This window comes from Drosophila yakuba, chromosome 3L (assembly GCF_016746365.2).
Source record: "Drosophila yakuba strain Tai18E2 chromosome 3L, Prin_Dyak_Tai18E2_2.1, whole genome shotgun sequence".
Classification (NCBI taxonomy): domain Eukaryota; kingdom Metazoa; phylum Arthropoda; class Insecta; order Diptera; family Drosophilidae; genus Drosophila; species Drosophila yakuba.
The window spans coordinates 2,298,232-2,318,059 of NC_052529.2; the positions used below are offsets into that span (position 1 = coordinate 2,298,232).

Sequence of the window (19,828 nt, forward strand, 5' to 3'; positions counted from 1 at the left end):
TCTCAAGCTAGGGTTAATTACATTTACTGTTCTTCAGTCTAGGCGTGTTTTAAAAAAATCTATTGTAAGTTTGCAGCCTCTTCTTCACAAACTGAAATCATAACATCTCGTTAGACATTTATTAATATTTTTATTTATTTATTTATTAACTTAACGCAATTTACAAAGACTTCGATTTGTTATACACTCCTCGTTTTCACATTTATTTTTTGTAAATCATTTTTGTTTGTGTTATAATTTAAGCTTGAAATGGAAAACAGTACTGTAAGAAAGAGCCTGCAAGTAAATGCGACTGCACGTAAAGAAATGAAACAGAACCTGGGTTCAATTACATAACACATGCTTGATGGGACGCGGGCATGGCCTTTGGCTCAACCATTCGGTGACCCACCCAGCGGCAAAGATGTGCACAATAATCATAATAAAATTAGAGAACAGAACAGAGAATTATTATAACTACAGGGCAATGTAATTTCGTGGACAAAATTTACGAAAATAGATCGGTTGGTGCGTGAGTGTACAAGAATTTAGCGTGATTGCCGTTCTGAAGGGTTGATGCAGAAGTTGCGGGTGTTCTTGGTGTCGCCACCGCCATGAATGGTACTGATCGTAATGTGGCTGGGGCAAGCTAACTAAACAGGCCCTCGGTTGCCTTCTCTAAATTCCAGTTCTCCTTGGAGAGCACGGCGCGCGCCTCATGCTCGTCGATGCCCATGTCCCTGAGACGTTGGATCTTTGAATCACAATCGGGAAAGGTGTGCGGTCCGCCCGCATACGCGTTTGTCCAGTGCTTGGCCGTCAGCAGAAACAGATCGTACTTGTCCTTGAACTGATAGGCCACCACTGCATCCTGTGGATCATCTGGCTCTGCGGCGGCCAGGAGCGCCTGTAGGGACAGCAGCACGGTGCGTAGTGTCATCGCTGCAGCCCAGTTGTCCTTTAAGATGTCCAGGCAGATCGCGCCCGTCACCGACGAAATATTTGGATGCCAGATGCGCGTTATGAAGCGTACCTGCGCAGAAGTTGCAATTTATTTAGTTCGTTCTTAGAAATTGTAGGTTTTTATCACGTATTTGCAACTCATAAGTCATTCGATTTTGAACATTTAAAACATCAGATTTCTTTAATTATTTTATATCACATATTTGTACAGTCTTAAAGTAGTTTATTTAAAATTTCAGCTACAAATTTAAATGGCTTTGTGTAAAAAGGCTCCTCCAACAGGATATCTAAAGTATATGTTACCTTTACTTTTATGAACACAAAAGTAACATATTTATAAGATCTTTTTATAAAAATATGTCATATATCCATTTATTATCAATCATACTAACCTTTGGTGGATTGAAGGGATATGTCTCGGGCACCTTGATCTCCAGGACGAACTTGCCGCCCTCATAGGGCGTGTCAGGCGGACCTGCAATCTCGCCGCGCAGCTCCGTCCAACTGTCGTTGACCAGTTCGATTTTGATGGAACACTGGACGATCTGTCAGGGATTACAAGCAGAAAGTACAAATCAGTGCGGCCAATGTTTACATTTTACGCGATATCCACAAAGAACACGGAGCCAATAAGCGCGCCAAAAACGCCACCAAAATCTACGGACATCGTCACCGCCCACCCCCTGCACCGCAATCTGGGGTGGTGGTGCAGCTGGCGATGCCGAGGGAGGCGGTTGAGTGTCCTTCGGCCTTGGTGTTTGGAACTCACCTCCTCGCTGCGCATCACCTCCTTAAACTCCCGCTTGATCCGCGACACTGCCATGTTCGCCATGATGTTTATTTCGTTTCTCCGACTCTCTTCTCTGTTCTCTCCCTGTTCCCTATTCTCCGTTCTCCTTTCTCCGCCTTTCCTCTTCACGTCGCTCTTCTTGCTGCTCTGTTCGGTTCGGTTCTGTTCTGTTCTGCCTCTGTTTTTGTTGTTGCCCCCTGTGCAAATTTGCGGATTTTGTGTGGTGCGTTGCGTAAATTACGCTTAGCTGCTGGCCTCCAAGGTTGCTCCTTTCGATCGCTTTTCGGTATTGTCGAAGCAACGAGCTCGACCAACACACAGAAAAAACAAACTCAATATTCCAATTTCAACAAAACTGACGTTTTACAGCGCTCAGCATGTCTATTTTGCCAGTGCTATTTTTTTTGTTTTTTTGGTAGTGTGGCCGCCGCGCCGCGTTTGGAAAATTCTGAAAGCTCGCCTATCGATAGGCGGATCGATAGAGCTTCGGGAAAGTGCGCGAAATGTGGTATCGAGTTTTGCAGTTCAAATACTCATATTCTATTTTGTATTAACAACCTATTAATATGCACCGAAATATTTGATTGTGATAGTTATTGGTTCGACTTGGTAGCGGCTGAAATTGCGTCCTATATACTGCCCAGGTACTTCTTGAACTGTGTAGGAAATTCTTATGTACAAACGTTCAAGATAAGTATACATTTAGACGACTATTCAAATAACTTATTGCCTAGTGCCTAGTAAAAAGGGTTTTTTTGCTTATGACCAAACCCATTGAAAAAGCGGACCCTAACATTTTTGAATCCGTAGGCCAGACCATTGAATAGTGACCCTCCGATCTATTCGGCACTATAAGTTATGACCTGAAAATATTCATATATTATATTCATATAAATATTTATATATTTTTTAAGGTTTCGTTACTATGGGTAGTTCTGAGGGTGGATATCTAATAGGTGCCTATGGAATATTCACTGGATAACTTTAAACTTCCAGCTTCCACATGGATAGGTTTTCGGACTTAACAAGGAGAGTCCTCTCCTAAGGAACGCAACCCAAAGTGAATATTAACTGGCACAGTTACTTAATTCGTTTCGAAACTCAAATTAACAAAATTTAAAGATAGTAGTGATATAATAACAAACTACTAATTTTTGAATACATGCAGCTTATTTCAAGCCCAATACATGCAGTACTCTTTCTTAAATCTTTTGATAAGCCCTATTTGATTGACTCAATCACTTTCAAAGTTGGTTTTTTTTCCATAAGTTCAACCAGCCGCAACTTTTCATTGGCACACGGCAAAGGTTATTTTCCATTGCGTCTCTGATCTTGAATACTGAATATATACATACATGTATGAAGCATTTATAATAATCGAAGTTCTTTTGACCTCAGAAATATGGTTCCATTACGCTCGGCCGCCTTGTCTGCGGTCGGAAATTTGAAACTCGTTTTGCGTCCTATAAACAAAAACAAGAAGTTTATTCTTCAAAGGCGTAGGCCTCTCTTGGCAACAGTCCAAAAATAATAGACAAGCATTATTTATGCGCCATACGATCTTGTGTTTATAATGGGTATACTTGGAAAACGGTATACGAACTGTTAGTGTCGCCATAAGTATATTGAACAACCAATACTGAAAAATATTACCTAAAATAATTCTCAGCTGTTAGGCTATTAGGTAGATTTGATTTTAAGTAACTTTTTCTTGTATCTTTTTGATACCTAAAATATTTACAATATAAAAGCGTTAGCATAAATCTTATAGGGTGTACTCCATGACTGCAAATCAGTTAAGTCGACATTCTCTTTTACTGCCGAAATTCACGTTTCGCACAGCACAAATGGCGATCGAGAAAAAAAACGTGTCAGCAAAAGCGTGTGGGGAAGTTGAGAACCAACACAACAACAGCTTTCGGATAAGAAGAATACCCAATAGACATTATGAGACTTAGTGAAACGGAGGATTCTACATTCTTTTTTTTTAACTTTTGCCTTTTGCACACACGTGTTTGTGCTCGCCTTTTGCGCCGCTCTTTCGCCCCAAAACAAAACGAGTGACCGATACAAACAAACATGCCGGTTCTCTTGCACTCTCCTTGATATACCCTTTCAAACCATATTATGATTGTAAGAAGAAGGATGACGACTCCTACCCCTTCAAATATATGTAGATACATACATACATTAACATGTGTACAAAAATGTATATGTTTGAGTCCAAATCTTTTAGAGTTATTAGGGATAAAGAAACTATCATCGCTTTGAATTCATTCCAAAATAGCTTAGTTTTTGCTTGGTTAGTTTTATAAGGAAACTAATCAAAACTGTAAGCAAATGGGTCAAATTTCTATCATTCTGAACAACACTGTCAAATCACAATTTTAGAATATGTATGGTCAATATTTATTGTTAGGTTTACTTATATCTATGTTGTATCGCAAGGGTATCCATGCTTCAGCTTGACAAAGTCGACTCTCCTTTGCGTTATCTCCTGCTCTCTCGCACCAAACAACTCCAGAAATTCAACTTCCCTCGCTCAAATTCAAATCGAAAGCGTTCTGATTCATTCAGCTTTTGCATTTTCTGAGTAGCGGCTGCATCCGAGCGGAATCACAAACTAAAATCATCACTACAAGTTTTTTTTCGACCAACGTGTCCGAATCGCATCGTTCAGTGATTAATAGTTTGTAGTCTGTAAAAGTAATTGCGACACTTTGCCTCCTCACATGTTTCAAGTAAGTCCAGAATGTTGTACTATTCGATGTGTGTGCGTGCCTTTGTTTTCCGCCCGACTCAAAACGTGCGTCGCATTCGGCACGTGGTTTTTGCCTCACCACCCCGCGACTCCCGGCTCCATTATTCCTGTACGTTCGGCACACTTGCAACGCCATTTGCGTCAGTTTTTAGGGATAAAACACGGAGAAGAGTACGTCAGCATTTGGCATTAGTTCATTTATATTTAGCCATGGGCACGAAAAAAACAATTTAACAAATCGCAGTGTTCTGTTCTTCAGCCGCGTTCGTTTGTTCAGCATCCCAGGTACAGTTGCACAAACAACAAGAAAACATCTCGGGGGCTACCAAAGCAGAGACGAGCCCCCGTGAAATGAAAAAGTAAGAACTGTACCCCGGATTTGAGATCTAGAAAACAAAACAATCCTGCTCGTATGTACAATGTACATAGCAGAGATATTTGCAGAGCAACAATTATCCAGAACCAATTGAAAACGGCACACAGCACAGATACACAGACAAAAACAAAAAGAATTCCTAAATATATGCTCAACAAAAGTCGCGTATAAATACTCAAGAGTGGGCAAGACAGTATTCAATGTTTATTATTGTCCCAGATATTTAAGGATTTTTTTCTTTTACTTTGTATAGGAAAATATATTGACATTTTTATGGGGCCTTGGAAATTTATTTACCCGTTTTGTGGTTTTTGTATATCGAGTTTCTTTAAAATGTATGTGAAACAGTTTTTTCTATCTGTGTGGTAGTAAAAAATTACAGAGTTGTGCAAAGACAAACTAAGCCAAGATAGTTCTGTATTTATTAAAATTAGTGTATATACTTATCACTTAAATTTTCGCTATGTGTGTCAGTTTACATATCTAAAACTGCAATATGACGTATTTAAAAATGCTATGGAAATTGCCTATCGAAAACAGCTGATTCCAAAAAGAGACGAATTGCGCGTCCCGAAAGCTTTCGTTGTGGCATCAACTTAACTGCGCAACATCTCATCCTTGGCTCTCTCTTGCGCTCTCGCGAAAAAAATGGGTGTGTGTGTGGGCAACCGGTGCGTATGTGTAATAGACGCATACGCCATGTTGTACGGCGCTCAGTTCCATTCGCTCGCTCAATTTCGCCAGATGCGGCGCTCTGCGGCTGCTAGTCCCAATCTCCCATTGTCGCTGAAACAGTGCACTTTTCACTTAACCTGGCGCAAAACAGCTGAGTGCGACTTGTTATTAAACGGGCTGCTCAAAAAAATTTCAAAACAATAGGCAATCTCTTCAGTCGCCGCTTACCTGTCGCAGCACCTTCATCTCGGGATTTGCTTTGTGAATAATGCCCGATAAGAAATGCACCGAGAACGAGCAGAATGGTGCGTAGAGAATATCCTAGAATTCACAAGCCTTTCATTTCTATCGGCATGTGTGCTTGTGTGTGTGCTGGGTTTTCATGGCCAACTGAGGACATCCGTGGAACAGCTGTTTACCTCGGCCACAAAAGCTTTTCTTTTGGCGCGCGCCTGTTGGCATGCCAGCATATTTTTTATGTTAAAAGAAAATTCACAGATAGTATTGGAGTGATAACAAGCTGTTTATCTATCGATTGGAATCAGTGGAATATTTATTTAATCCTGTTCAGAAGTAAAATTCATAGCAAGCAGAACCAAAACATTGAAAACGTACATTCCTGGCTAATTGAAAGGATACCAAATACCTATTATCAAATTAAAAAAAAAAAATTTATTTTTTCGTACTCAAAATGCACTCTCTAACTAAAAACTTTTCTTACTAAATAAATCACAAGGAAATTTTAACGTATTTATAAAATATTATATTCATCTATAATATGCCTATCGAACCGCTTTAGAAATCGATAGCTTTCCAGTTCCCAGGAGAACGCGTAGAAAAATCACATGGTCTGGATGGGGGATAATTGGGGTGGCTTTACAGAAAGAGCGAGCGAAAGAGAGCCCTGCGCAACAAAAGCTCCGTTGCTCTCTGTTACGCTCTTGCGGCACACCGATAAGGCCGCGACGTCGACGTCGCTGCCAGCGTTTTGGCGAAAAAAATTTATAATAAAAACTTCTACTCATAGATTGTGTGATGCCAGTTCGCTCTGCTAATCCGATACGCGCTAGAAGTTTGATCCGAGACAATTTGGAGAAACAGGCTGGTTGTCTAAATTTAATCCACTCCAGAATGCCGAACATCAAAGTGTTTTCGGGCACCTCGCATCCGGACTTGGCCCAGCGGATCGTCGATCGCCTGGGAATCGATCTCGGCAAGGTGGTTACGAAGAAGTTCAGCAATTTGGAAACCTGGTAAGTAGTCCTGCAAGGGAAATTCCTTCGCAAATTGTGTGTGCTTGTGACCACCAACAAGTGTTTAGCGACAACGAACGAACAACTGTGATTTAAAGTGTGCTAATTGAGTTTGACGAAAAAGTGTTTGGTGTGCAAAAGGTCCTTGACATTCGATGAAGGTTGCTGGCGTTTCGCTGCCACAATCAATGCGAAGCAATGAGAATTTGTGATTACCTAAAACTGAATGATTTTTCCCGAATTTTGTGGCCTGCCTTTGGCTTGATTTCTTTTTATTTTTATTGATTTAACAAGTGGACTGTACACCGTCTTTGTCGCTATAGCCGTGCGCCTGTGTGTGTGAGTGTGTGTTTAGTGGCGTTGTGCTGGTATGAGTGAGAGTAATACACACACACACACAGCCACGTAAAGCTTGGCCAATGTCGCGTGCAGTTTTCACAAAATTTAAATTAAATTTTAAAAAATATTCTTAGGCAAGAAATTAGCAAAGAGACCGAAAATGAATTTCATTTTATATTTTTAATTAAATTAGCTGCCATGTGTGCGTGTGTGTGTATCGTCTAGACTTGCGGCTTGCACGCTTTTTGCTTCCCTCTCGCGCACGCACTCACACAGGCGCAAGACCAGCCAGTCAGCTGCTGATGCAACAACAACAACAAATAATAAATAAAGGCGCCCATGGTTTTAACCCCACCCACCAGCACCCTTTTCCGTTTATTTGGTGTCAACTTTCGTTCGGCTTTTTTCAATTTTAATAAAATTAAGCAAAAGCCACATAAGCAAACAATTGGAGGAGGTGAAAAGGTGACAGAAACAAACGAGGCAAACGGAAGAAATCCGAAACGAAAATAGAGGTTATAATACGCGCTAAGCTTTCTGACATGATACGCGCTCCGTCGGTGTGCGTGTGTTTTTGTTATGCTCGCACTCACTCGCACGCACACCAAGGTACGCGGCAGCGGAAAGAACCAAAGGCAGGGCAGAGTCGAGGCTAAGATGCCCTGTACCAGGTGTTTTGTTGTACAAGGAAATGGGGGTCGAAGCAACTGAAATGTGTTATAGTATAGTTGTTTGTTTAATGTTCTAAGATTCATTAGAAGCCAGCAAAAATAACATTTAATTTGAATGCATAATAAATTAAATCATTTTTGTTAACTCGCTCTTATAGCCGACATACTCGACTAAAGGGTATTAAATGCCTGCGAGTAGAGAACCACAACACGACTCTGTCACGTTTTTCATTTGCTGACTGAACGGAGAATGGGAGAACGCTCTCTTAAGGTGAGAACGAAAGGGGAGCTTGAGCGCCACATCAAGAGTCGGCAGACGTTGCGACGTCGACTGCGGCAGCGACGCCCCCGCATAGTGTGCATTAGGGCTCTCTTTGGAGCTCACTCTCTCGCCCGCTCTCTCTTTCTTGCTCTCACTCTAAGTGCCAGACCCCCACGTGTGCATAGTGGTTGTTGCTCCACTGTTGTTGTAGTTGCAATATTTCTGTTTGCACTTGTCGACTTTGTTTTTGTTGTCCATCTTTCTCTCTTTCACTTTCTGGTGTTCTCTAGAAACAGCAGCCAGAAACAGAAAATCATGTTGACCGTTAAATGCGCTCTTTTTGCTCCAATTTACACTAGGTGTTGTTGCTATTGTTGCGGCTGGTATAACGGTTGAACTTTTGCTTTTATTTTCTTCATACTTTGTCTTGATTGCTTTTGTTGATAATAGCGAACGCAGGGCGATGATGATAATGATTCTGTTGTTGGAGCTCTAATTGTTATTGTTGTCGTTGTGTTTGGTGGGGCGTCTGGGCTAGAGATCAAGTTTTTAGTCAAGACTATGCTCAATTGAAGGGCGCCAAGATGACATCACACGAAGGTTTAAACGAATGAAAGCTGATATTAAGACTGGCACAAATTTTCTTTTGCCTATTTGCTGATAATAGACGATAAGAGCATAACAAAAGAAGAGAGAAATAGAGAGAAATAAAATGCTAAAACTATGTATAAAAACTGGCGATACCAGTTTATCTGGGTCACACGTGATTTTTTTTTGAATTGTTCTCCATTTCATTAAAAATCACATATATTTTTAGCTTATCATGTCGTACATGACAATATACATAATAGGGGTTTCCTTAGAAATAAATTTAATAAGTATTGGGGTTTCATATTTTTATTGCAACCCTAAAAACACTTAAGTAATCAATACGTAGTCATAAAATGTACAAAGTAACTAATGTTTTTATGACTGCCACCCAAGAAAACCCCCAAACGACCTTCGCCAGTAGCAATTCATAATAATTTTTCAATAACCCCAAAGTGGGGCTCTAATTTCTAATTTCGAAGGTTTTGCCACACGCAATTCTAAGCTATTTTATTCACCGCCCCTCTCTCTTGAAACCAACCAACCACCCACTGAAAATGTCAATTACTAAGCGTTTTTTTTTCAGCATTTTCGACTCTAAAGTTTGATCGATAAGGAATTTGCGTGTTTGTCTTGTGAGGTCGTTGGGTATCAACGAGCTTTTGAAAGGGGCCCGAGTTAATAGTGATAAGGAGCGTATAAATCAACTGGAACCAACAGAAACTAAGCGAAAGCGATTTAGATTTCGTCCAGACTGAGATAAGCTTAGTGGGAGACAATTGGCAACAGTTTTTTATACCTACAGTAGGACTTATATATATTGTACAGCCATAGATGAACAATACATTAGTTTAGTAGTAAACTAAACTACATTTCCGGAAAACACGATCTTTGAAGCAAAGCAATCAATCAAAAATGGCCTGCGCTTTTTATCTTATAACGTCGTCTTAAATTTGATTATGTGTAATCAACGAAATCCGTACGATAAGAGGGGAATAAAAGCGTATAAGAATGTTCTAATCAAACAACTAAGAGAATAAACAAAATGCGAAAAAGTGTGAAACTGGTGATTTCAATTAGAGAAGTACGACTGTTTTTTCGTTTTCATGTTTTATTTATTTTTTTGTTGTATTTTTCGGTTTACATTATCACATGAGCAGGCAGACTTGCGAGCGAGCAAAGAGATAAAAATACGTAAAAAACAAAGGAAAATGAAATGAATTCTGGCTGAAATTCTATTTGACGGTCGGCCAAAGAAACAGCTGCTGGCTGAACTGTTGCTAGTTGTTGGCAATGCGGCGGTTTTTCTGGCCAATTGCCAACTGTCTTGCCCAGCACACCTTTTTTTCCACCGCCCCACGGATTTCCCCTTCGATTTTTCCCAAGATTTTCCCGGCATGCTAACAATGTCACGGTGGCTAGCGGTGAAAGTGTTTTCCTACAGCCCCAACAATCTATTCAAAAATGCATGATTTAATGCCAGAATGCATCCGGCCAAGGCTGATGAAATCTCTGCATTTAGCCGGTCCACATTGATCTTCTTGACCAGGGTAGCGATAAGGAATACATATGTATACAGATACACCCCTCGAATCAATATACCCCCCAGAAAAATGCCGGTCGATGATAAGCGAGTGCAGAAATAGGTTATACTATACTACGAAAACGTGTCACGCGATTGACGACAGGCTCCATCAATTGGTTTATGTCAAAAGATAAACCCGAATTATTGGACAAATTAATTACTCGGCCAACTTGGCACAGGTCGTTCAATCGATGGTCGGTTGAGGGCTGATGCTCCCAGCCCGAACGCCATGTAATTGAATTAACCTTCGATGGTAAAACAAAAGCCAAAATAACCATGAGAATGCGAAAAAAAAGAGCGCGCCAACCGAGAATCAGCTGAAACCGTGTTTTATTGACCGAAATTGATTGCTTATTTAATTTAATTTTTGTACATGGAATAGTTTTTGTATGGTGCTAGCCAAGTTCTCTGGTGACGTTCTAAATTCTAGTGTTATCATTACTTCGGTTATTTTCTGTATATTTCCGCCATTGAAACGCTGATTGAGCCACCCATTCTTGATCAAGGGTATCAATAACCTATTGTTCAAGTTTCTAACTGAGCTCCGCAAATGGCAACCGCCAACCGAAACCAAAACAAAACACAACAAAGTGTAAACAAAATAATAAACGAAGCGGCGTCAGTGGCCATTGCAAATATTGCGCATACGCCATGTGGTGCGTGTGTGTGCGAGGGAACTAGGAAAGTTTTTGATTAGATTGCCTTGGCCTGCAGTTTCATTTTGGCTTTGGAAAAGGTCAACAATTGGGGGCGTGTCCTGTTCGGATTATCAATAACTAAGGGGAGGGTGTGCATGGCGAAAAGGATACTTTTAGAACTTGTGAATTTGAGAAGTGTTGCGAACTTGAGGCGAACAATGGAAATTTCCGCACACTGAAGGACTGACGTCTATTCTACACGTATGCCATAAATGGTAGAAGGTTGTTTGCCAAGGAATTATGGTTATTACATAACGATTTTTGATAAAACCCGATAGACTTTAATCTCTATACTTTAATGAATCCCATCATCTATTTTTAATCGATTGCAGTGATACCTTGAACTCATTTTATGATTTCAACTATGCTAGCCATGTTTTTTGCGATCAATCTATCGATTTCTTGCTGATATTTTCCCACAGTGCACCCCACATCCACATCCAGCCTACCAACTGACCCCCGCTCTCTGTTTTCTTGCAGTGTGGAAATTGGGGAATCGGTGCGCGGCGAGGATGTGTACATCGTGCAGTCAGGATCCGGCGAGATCAACGATAACTTGATGGAGCTGCTGATCATGATCAATGCGTGCAAAATCGCCTCAGCCTCTCGTGTTACAGCTGTGATTCCTTGCTTTCCATATGCCCGCCAAGACAAAAAAGACAAGGTAGGTTTGCCTCAACACGATCCGGCCGCCGAAAATTACACGGTATTATTCTGTGGATCCCCTCTCTCCGGATCCCACGTGCAAAGAAAAGCATTGTAAACAATTAATTCTTGTTAATCTGACTATAATTTCAACGCTAAGCCCACACACTGTTTCAATTGGGGAAAAGTGGAGACGAAAAAGCGTTAACTTTTCCCCCGAATGTTTTCCCAAAACTTAAGCTCGATTGTTAAGTGCTATATATAACCGATTTATTTATCCTATATATACTTCTGTTTTTCTGTGTGTGACTGTGTGTTTCTAATGCATTTTGTTAAGAGATTTCCATTTCTTTTTCAAAAAAAAAAAACCGTTTGCAACGAAGCTAAGCTGGAGAAAACTTATGTAAAAATATATGCACGCAATTGGAAAATGTGGAAAATTTCAAAAAACCATCCCTTAGTGATAAACGCATTATTTTGCTTTATTTTCCTGCCGTTCGTAATTAAATACTATATTTATTTTTTATTACCACGCAATGCTCGCTCTCTCTTTCTCGCCCACCTGCAACTATCTCCCTCTACCGCGCGTGTGTGTGTGCCTTGGTGTATTTCTCTCTCTTTCTCCGTTTCTCTATCGATCTCTGTCTCTCTTTCACCGTGAAGTTGGCAGGCAGTGAGGATAATGCGGAAAGCAAGAAACTAGCCAAGAAAAACTACGATTGGAAATTTAGGGTATTTACCTTGTGACTTTTCAATAACTAAACGCTCACCTGATTCACACTTTATGTTCTTCTATAATATATAAATGTAATGGGAAATTCTTTATTAATTTTCTTTGGATCCAAAAACAAGACACTAAAAACCTGGAAGGGAATATCAAAACCGGCAATCTCATCCTCAGAAACTCATAATTCACGAAGGAAATTCTTTGGCGTCTGGCTTAACAAGTTTCTCGTTTTTCTCGGAAACAATCCTATTTTGCATGTCCATACCTAGAACCCTATATCCCTAAATCCCCATGTACCCGCTATTTAACTAATAAAGAAGAAATTCTTGGCTAACCCACAAAAGAAATTCGGTGAAAATGCAATGACTTTTATTGGAGATAATACAACAAAAAAAATACATGAAAATTTTCCACATATTTACGTTGCCTCTGTTTGTTTTGTTTCGGCGGCTCTTCATTGCAACAAAAATAATGCATATGAAATATAAAATTTACATTAATTAATCTATTTTTAATAATGAACCTATAATAAATATTTTTGTTTGTCTTGTTTCGACTGCTGTTTGTTTGTCTTGATTGTTGTGATCTTGCACTTTTGTTCTTGTCTTATCGGCCCTGACAACAGCCTCCTTTTGGGGGCTTAGAAAATAATGTTTTCCATTCCACTTGATTAAGTTTTTCCGTTGCTAGATAATCCCCTCTGTGACGTCAGACGATCGGATCGGCAATGGGGGGTATACATATATTGTATACTGTATACTATACACACGTATATAGACAATGAACCTCGCGGGTCAAACGTGCGAAATGCACAAATATTTTTCATTTCTGTAATCTGTAAATGAGTTCCTTGACGTTCAAGATAATCAGTTGAAATGGAAGGAAAATATATGTATATAGTATTATTTGAAAATGTGTACTTGAATTGGCATTGCAACCTGATTTGAATTGAGTGCCCCCACCAAACAAAAACCCACTTGACTAACATCCACTTTTGAAAAACACGGATTACGACTTTGTTAACTTTAATATACACACAGGATTTACAATCCGATTCCACCTTAATTTTAATTTTAAACTCTGAATTATTCTGAACTTTTTGTGTTTTCTTCTTTTTCTTTTTATACTCTTTGTCTCTCTCTCTTGCATCAAATTACCCAAAATGTATAAAATAAACAAAATTCCAATTCTGTTGAGCTTAGGAGTTTTCAGCCAAACAATATACTGTGAGTAGTTCGGTTAGTTCCTGTATCCCAGGCATTATTATTTTTAATGCTGCTGCGGGACTAAACTAAAAAACCAAAAAACGAATTTTTTGCTTTAGATTATTTTTGTCTTAAGCCTTTTGCTTTGTTGCGTTCTTTAATGTTTTTCCTTTGAGTTGATGAAACCAGACGACGATCTTTCCCCTATCCAATCCAGAAACATATCTAAATCCGACCGATGTTTGCATGCCTTGTTCTCCAGATACTACACCAAAATCCAATTCCAAATCAAATGAGAAAATGCGGAAAGAAAAATTATTTCAAAATGGTTCAATTTTCTTTGCACTCGTTTGCGTATTAACCGATCTATCTGTACATGTTTATCTCTAACTGGCGTTGCACTCCATCACCTGGGTATATCTCATTCTCTATTGATCAGAATTCATTATTTCCGGGGTGCTGCACCGAATCACATTTGTGTCCTTTGTGTTGTCGCAACTGAATCTCTTTTCTGTCCATGAATTATGTATCTCCATATGCAATCTATTGGAACGTTAACCTCTTTGTTGATTTCTGTCTATACATATGTGTGTCCATGTTCGGTTTTGATTTCCATGATTTACTCCTCATAATGCCTAGCTATAAGACTCGAACCCATGTAAAACCCGACTACTAGTTGCGCTAATGGAAACCTTTCCTTGCATCTCTTTCTACGCTGGCCAATGCACAGAGTCGTGCGCCCATCTCGGCCAAATTGGTGGCCAACATGCTGTCCGTAGCTGGAGCGGATCACATCATCACCATGGATCTGCACGCCTCACAGATTCAGGTAAGTTTGCTCACGATATATATGTACATTATAATTAGTCTACTATATCAGAACATATATGGTAAATGTTTTTTCAGCAAAATATTTTTTTTTATATTTACCTTTGATAGTGGAGTGATAGCAACACTTTCAATCTGTTTTCTTATCGCAACTCGATTTGTATATCAGTGAATTAATTACGATAAAGAAAATGTGATTTTCCTTTTGAACGACGTAACAATTTTTGTTTATTGGAGTGAAGCCAAAGAAAAAGTCTTAAGGGTGTAATATAAAATACAAAATATATAGTACAGATTTATCCAATAAAATGAGGTTTCCATTTCTTGTTCTGGTGCAAAAGTTCTTGTCTCAAAAACTAGGGCCTTAGATTTGAGATTACAAAATGAGCGAGGATCTCGTCGACTACTAGTTAGGGAACTCACAGCAGGGTTCGGAGGGGTTATTCATATGGGATTGGAGTTCTACACAGTTCCCAGATTCGTCCTCGGTTTCGTTGAGCGTGGGTCGCATGGAAAGAATGCTGGCCGACAGTTTGCCCATTTGGAGCATTAGTTCATCTATGCGCTCATTCCTGGCGGCAACCATGCTCTCCAGGTAGTCGGCCTTTTGGGTGATGCAGTTGATGTAGGACGACTTCTCGGCACTTTTCCGTAATGCCTTGGCGTAGTGTTCGTACTCCACTACTTTCTTGGAAACCTTCTTGACCTGGCCATCGACCACGACCTTCATGTCCATGGTCAGCACCTTGGGTCGCGTATCACTGGAGGCCGAGCGCTCGATCACTTGAGTAAGGGATCGGTTGAGAGTGCGTTTCACAGAATCCGTATTAGCCAACTTTTTGACCACTTCGCTCCTCTGGGAACGCGTTGGTGATACATTCAGCATGGGTCTTGGCCTGGGACTACCGCACTTGGTCACCGCCACCAGTTCCTGGAACAGCGTTTCTATAGCTCCTGGTGCGGCTGAGGCTAGTTGCTCCAGCACCGAACGCGGCAAATTGATGCCCAACTTCTTCAGAACCTTATTGCTAAAGGTCTCCCAGCTCTGGAGTTTCAGCACCACGCTGCTCTTGGGCGTATAATTGTGCAGATCGACCAGGCGAGGATGACAACGCTTGACAATCTTGGCTACTGGCAAAACATCCGAGAATAAACGACGAGTTCTCATATCCAGTATTATGCGCTGCTCCTTCAGCCACTGGTCCAGGTCGTTCTGCTGCTCCTCCTCCATAGCTAGCACGAGATTTGGGGATTTGGATTGCGATTGGCGCATTTTGTAGTAGAATATCTTCATGTTTGGGATTTTACCTGCGTTTTGTTGTAAATTTGTTTTAGTAAGACTAGATGCCATATATGGTTGATATACAATGAATGTCTGACAGCTGTTTCAGCTGGCAATGACTACTGGATGCTGAACTAATTCGAAAATTCCCCATTCGCAGGGCTTTTTTGATATACCAGTTGATAATCTCTATGCCGAGCCGGCGGTACTCAAGTGGATCAAGGAGAACATTCCCGAGTGGAAGAACTCGATCATTGTGTCGCCCGATGCTGGCGGTGCCAAGCGGTTAGTTATACTCCTTCAATCCCTATATATGTATCATATATGAGATATTTGATTTTATTATGCCACTTTTAGTGTCACCTCGATTGCCGATCGCCTGAATGTGGAGTTCGCTCTGATACACAAGGAGCGCAAGAAGGCCAACGAAGTGGCCTCCATGGTCCTGGTGGGTGATGTCAAGGATAAGATTGCCATTCTGGTCGACGACATGGCCGACACATGCGGCACCATTGTGCATGCCGCCGATCGCCTGGTGGAGGCCGGAGCCACCAAGGTGGGTTTACTCGATTTCTTATTAATTTTCTTGTTTTTAATGATTTATTTTGGATTTTAATCAGGTATATGCCATTCTGACGCATGGCATTTTCTCGGGTCCTGCGATCTCGCGGATCAACAATGCCTGTTTCGAGGCGGTGGTGGTGACCAATACCATACCACAGGATGGGCACATGCGGGACTGTCCCAAAATCCAGGTGCGTTTCCATCTCGTGCCGTTTATATATAATAAAAGAACAATATTGTTGAATATTTTGTAATGGACTACTTTTTTCTTCCCCAGTGCATTGATGTCTCGATGATGTTTGCCGAGGCCGTCAGACGGACACACAACGGCGAGAGTGTCTCATATCTCTTCTCAAATGTTCCATACTAAAAAAAAAACAAAACAAACAAACAACCGGCAGAAAAACCAGCAAACGTTTGATAAAACAGCAACCAGAACACCGTTAGCAAGCTACTGCAAAAAGAAAAATGAAAAACAACTTTAATAGCAATTTGTAATGCAACCAACAACCACAACAATTTGAAACAACATATTTTGCCATCATCATCGTTATATATTTTTTATGGATTAACTATTGTAATTAAAGTAAATGCAAACTCAGTAGATGGGAAATCGTCATTATGTAATTATACTAAATAGGAGCATAGAGATAACACTTAACACCGTAACAACAAAACAAAACAAAACAAAAGTACACAAATGCAATGCCTTTCCTTTGTATAGTAAGTTCTTTGTTTAAACAAACTTTTGCCGTTTTCTGATTTTACAAGTTAACACGAACGATAATTCCCAGTTGATTGGTGTAAACATTGGCCTGCTCTTAGAGAGAAATTTAGATTTGTAGTTTAACACCGTAGAAGATATACACCTAAAAACACACTCACACACACAACACCCACACACACCTAAAAAAAAAAACACCCACATATACACCCACACACAAGAACAAGAAATTGTAATTTTACACTGTGCAACAACTTTTTGATGATTCTTTATTGTAAGCTCATGAAGAAAGAAAAACGCAAAATACTTGCAAGTTCAAAACAAAATCTAGTAAAATTAAGTAAAACAAAAAAATACAATTGAAAAGAACATAGCAAATAGGCGTTAATAAATAATAAACAACCAAACAAACAACAAAAACTAAAGAAAAATACAAAAAAATATTACAGAAAACTAAGGCAAGAATGTGTTTTTATTGGATTTTTTAGTTCACGTTAAGCCAACAAATACCTATTTGATAAAAGGATTATGTTACATCTTATCTTTTTGTGTTTTTGGATATAATTGATATAAGATAGTTTACTTTTATTTCATATGTAATCCTATTCCGTAACTCCTTGAACATCTAATATCAACTTTAATTAACAGAATTCTTTCATCTAGTTTGGCATCCTTAGAACATTCTATAAACTTTCTCCTCATCCCTCACCCAAAGAAAGTCATGGTGATTCAAACTCTTGGCTAGTTTATTTACATATTTATTGGATATTGGATAGTTACTGGGTCGGGAGTCTGGCTGGGATTGCTGGGAAGTGAGCCTAGAACTCATCGAAGTCCTCGTCGCCGCCCTCCTCGGCGTTGTCCAGACCGACCTCCTCGAAGTCGCGTTCCAGGACGGCGATATTCTCCCGCGCCTCCGTGAATTCGCCCTCCTCCATGCCCTCGCCCACGTACCAATGGACGAAGGCGCGCTTCTTGAACATCAGATCGAACTTGTAGGAGAGATTCGAGAAGGCCACACTGATGGCGGTGGTGTTGGACAGCATGCAGCAGGCCCTCGAGGTCTTGGCCAAATCACCATCCGGCACAAAGGCGGGCTTCTCGTAGTTGATGCCTATCTTGAAACCAGTGGGACACCAGTCTACGAATTGGATGTGTCGCTTGGACTTGATGGCCGAGACAGCGGCATTCACATCCTTGGGCACCACATCACCCCGATATAGCATGCAGCAGGCCATGAATTTACCCGAACGCGGATCACACTTGACCATCATGTTGGAGGACTCGAAACAGGCATTGGTCAATGTGGTAATGGCATGCTGTTCGTGGGCCGACCTCTCGGCGGACATCAGTGGGGCATAGGCCACCAGTGGGAAGTGGATCCTGGGGAAGGGCACCAGATTCGTCTGGAACTCGTTCAGATCCACATTCATGGAGCCACTGAAACGCAGAGAGGCTGTTGTGGAGCTCACGATTTGGGCGATCAAACGATTCAGATTCCTATAGGCGGGCCTGTCCACGCCCAAACTATTGTTACATATATCGTAGATGGCCTCGTTGTCCACCATGAACACACAGTCCGAATGGTCCATGGTGGAGTGCGTGGTCAGCAGGGCATTGTACGGCTCCACCACGGCGGTGGACACCTTGGGCGATGGATAGACGGCAAAGTCCAGCTTGCACTTCTTGTTGTAATCGGTGGACAGGCGCTCCACCAACAGGGAGGTGAATCCCGAACCAGTTCCTCCGCCCAGCGAGTGGAAGATGAGGAATCCCTGCAAGCTGTCGCACTGCTCTGCGATCTTCTGCAGCCGTGAGGTCACCCTATCAATCACCTCCTTGCCAATGGAATAACGACCCCTAGCATAGTTATTGGCCGCGTCTTCCTTTCCCGAAATCAGTTGCTCCGGATGGTAGAGGTCCCTCATGCAGCCGTTCCTCACATCATCGATGACCGTCGGTTCCAGATCGACGAAAATCGAGCGGGGCACTTGCTTTCCGTTGCCGGTCTCCGTGAAGAAGGTTCTAGCATCATTGGCCGAGGTGTCGTGACCCACACTGGCACTGCTCCCGCTGGCCGTCAGCTCCTCCTTGGTCTTCAGGCTGCCGTCCAGGTTGATGCCGTGCTCCAGGAGGTATAGCTCCCAGCAGGCATTGCCGATCTGGATGCCGCACTGGCCAACCTGGATGGAGATTACTTCGCGCTGGTGGGGAAAATAATGAAAGTGGTGAGCTGGGCAAGAGAAGGCGCCATTGTTTAAGGTTAGGTTAGGTCCTCCCTTGCATTTTATAAATTATGTGCATTACTCACTAAAACTAATATCAAGATCAATATCATAAGAAGAATTAATATTAATTTATCCTTGGGACATTTTATGAATTTAAATCAAAAATTAAAGATTTCTTAAAAAACTTGATTGTCTTTTATGATCCGTAGAATTAACTTAATAATCTTTTTAGATTTCTACGATTTGTGGTAAGACCTTTTCTAAAATAAGATAATAATCTAAGATATGTGACGATTAGTTTTCCAATAAACTTTTATTAATTTTCACTTCCCACTTTTCTAACACAAATTTTCTGAATTTAAAGATCACTCCCCGTTTTTCAAACTTCTTAAGCTACTACGTTTTTTTCTCACCATTTTTTTATTTTTTTTGCTGGACTAAAATTGGAGTATACAAATTAAAATCTACTGCGGGACCTTTTTTTTTATATTTTTTTGGTCGCCACGCGAAAAGTGCAGCCTCAGGTTAGTTGGTTCGTTGGTTGGGGAGTCACTGGAATAGCACCGTTACAAGGCGCCAAAGAGGAATGTCAAATTGGGAGACAGGGCTGCTCTCCAATTATCATTCCAAGGTTTTTGGAATCCATTTATGGCGGCTTATCGATACCAATTTGAAAATATATGCA

General features: G+C 40.8%; 4 protein-coding genes across 8 annotated transcripts; 1 reads left to right on the forward strand and 3 right to left on the reverse strand.

The window, feature by feature from the left end:
* Positions 1–447: 447 nt before the first annotated feature.
* Positions 448–2,147, reverse strand: LOC6532518 (ubiquitin-conjugating enzyme E2-22 kDa). Its single transcript, XM_002093228.4, has 3 exons — positions 1,712–2,147; positions 1,335–1,487; positions 448–1,012 (listed from the first exon to the last, which is right to left on the reverse strand). The coding sequence occupies exons 1-3, from the start codon at positions 1,772–1,774 to the stop codon at positions 629–631; spliced, it is 600 nt and encodes a 199-aa protein (XP_002093264.1). The 5' UTR covers positions 1,775–2,147; the 3' UTR covers positions 448–628.
* Positions 2,148–4,320: 2,173 nt separating this feature from the next.
* On the forward strand, positions 4,321–17,169 carry LOC6532519 (ribose-phosphate pyrophosphokinase 2). 5 transcript variants are annotated; one of them, XM_015193922.3, is made up of 9 exons: positions 4,321–4,473; positions 6,572–6,797; positions 11,421–11,604; positions 12,249–12,317; positions 14,248–14,346; positions 15,788–15,912; positions 15,985–16,183; positions 16,248–16,382; positions 16,469–17,169. In XM_015193922.3, the coding sequence occupies exons 2-9, from the start codon at positions 6,580–6,582 to the stop codon at positions 16,559–16,561; spliced, it is 1,122 nt and encodes a 373-aa protein (XP_015049408.1). In that variant the 5' UTR covers positions 4,321–4,473; positions 6,572–6,579; the 3' UTR covers positions 16,562–17,169. The 5 variants fall into 5 exon arrangements, with proteins under 5 accessions (XP_015049408.1, XP_002093265.1, XP_039230461.1 ...); XM_002093229.4 differs by lacking the exon at positions 4,321–4,473 and adding an exon at positions 5,648–5,849; XM_039374527.2 differs by lacking the exons at positions 4,321–4,473; positions 12,249–12,317 and adding exons at positions 5,649–5,849; positions 13,515–13,538.
* LOC6532520 lies at positions 14,543–15,755 on the reverse strand. Its single transcript, XM_002093230.4, has 2 exons — positions 15,654–15,755; positions 14,543–15,578 (listed from the first exon to the last, which is right to left on the reverse strand). Exons 1-2 carry the CDS (start codon positions 15,694–15,696, stop codon positions 14,752–14,754), a joined length of 870 nt encoding a protein of 289 aa, XP_002093266.2. The 5' UTR covers positions 15,697–15,755; the 3' UTR covers positions 14,543–14,751.
* A 473-nt stretch (positions 17,170–17,642) lies between the features above and the next one.
* Positions 17,643–19,733, reverse strand: LOC6532521 (tubulin alpha-4 chain). Its single transcript, XM_002093231.4, has 2 exons — positions 19,557–19,733; positions 17,643–19,119 (listed from the first exon to the last, which is right to left on the reverse strand). The coding sequence occupies exons 1-2, from the start codon at positions 19,557–19,559 to the stop codon at positions 17,734–17,736; spliced, it is 1,389 nt and encodes a 462-aa protein (XP_002093267.1). The 5' UTR covers positions 19,560–19,733; the 3' UTR covers positions 17,643–17,733.
* Positions 19,734–19,828: the final 95 nt, after the last annotated feature.

Bases quoted from the DNA above. Each gene is read 5' to 3' on its own strand.
- LOC6532520 (XM_002093230.4), bottom strand. From the start codon at position 15,696: ATGGCATCTAGTCTTACTAAAACAAATTTACAACAAAACGCAG. The intron at 15,579-15,653 runs GTAAAATCCCAA...ATCTCGTGCTAG, and splicing joins AAATTTACAACAAAACGCAG to CTATGGAGGAGGAGCAGCAG.
- LOC6532519 (XM_002093229.4), top strand. From the start codon at position 5,813: ATGCCCGATAAGAAATGCACCGAGAACGAGCAGAATG. The intron at 5,850-6,571 runs GTGCGTAGAGAA...TTCTACTCATAG, and splicing joins CACCGAGAACGAGCAGAATG to ATTGTGTGATGCCAGTTCGC. The intron at 6,798-11,420 runs GTAAGTAGTCCT...GTTTTCTTGCAG, and splicing joins TTCAGCAATTTGGAAACCTG to TGTGGAAATTGGGGAATCGG.
- LOC6532518 (XM_002093228.4), bottom strand. From the start codon at position 1,774: ATGGCGAACATGGCAGTGTCGCGGATCAAGCGGGAGTTTAAGGAGGTG. The intron at 1,488-1,711 runs GTGAGTTCCAAA...AATCCCTGACAG, and splicing joins AGGTGATGCGCAGCGAGGAG to ATCGTCCAGTGTTCCATCAA. The intron at 1,013-1,334 runs GTTAGTATGATT...ACTTCTGCGCAG, and splicing joins ATCCCTTCAATCCACCAAAG to GTACGCTTCATAACGCGCAT.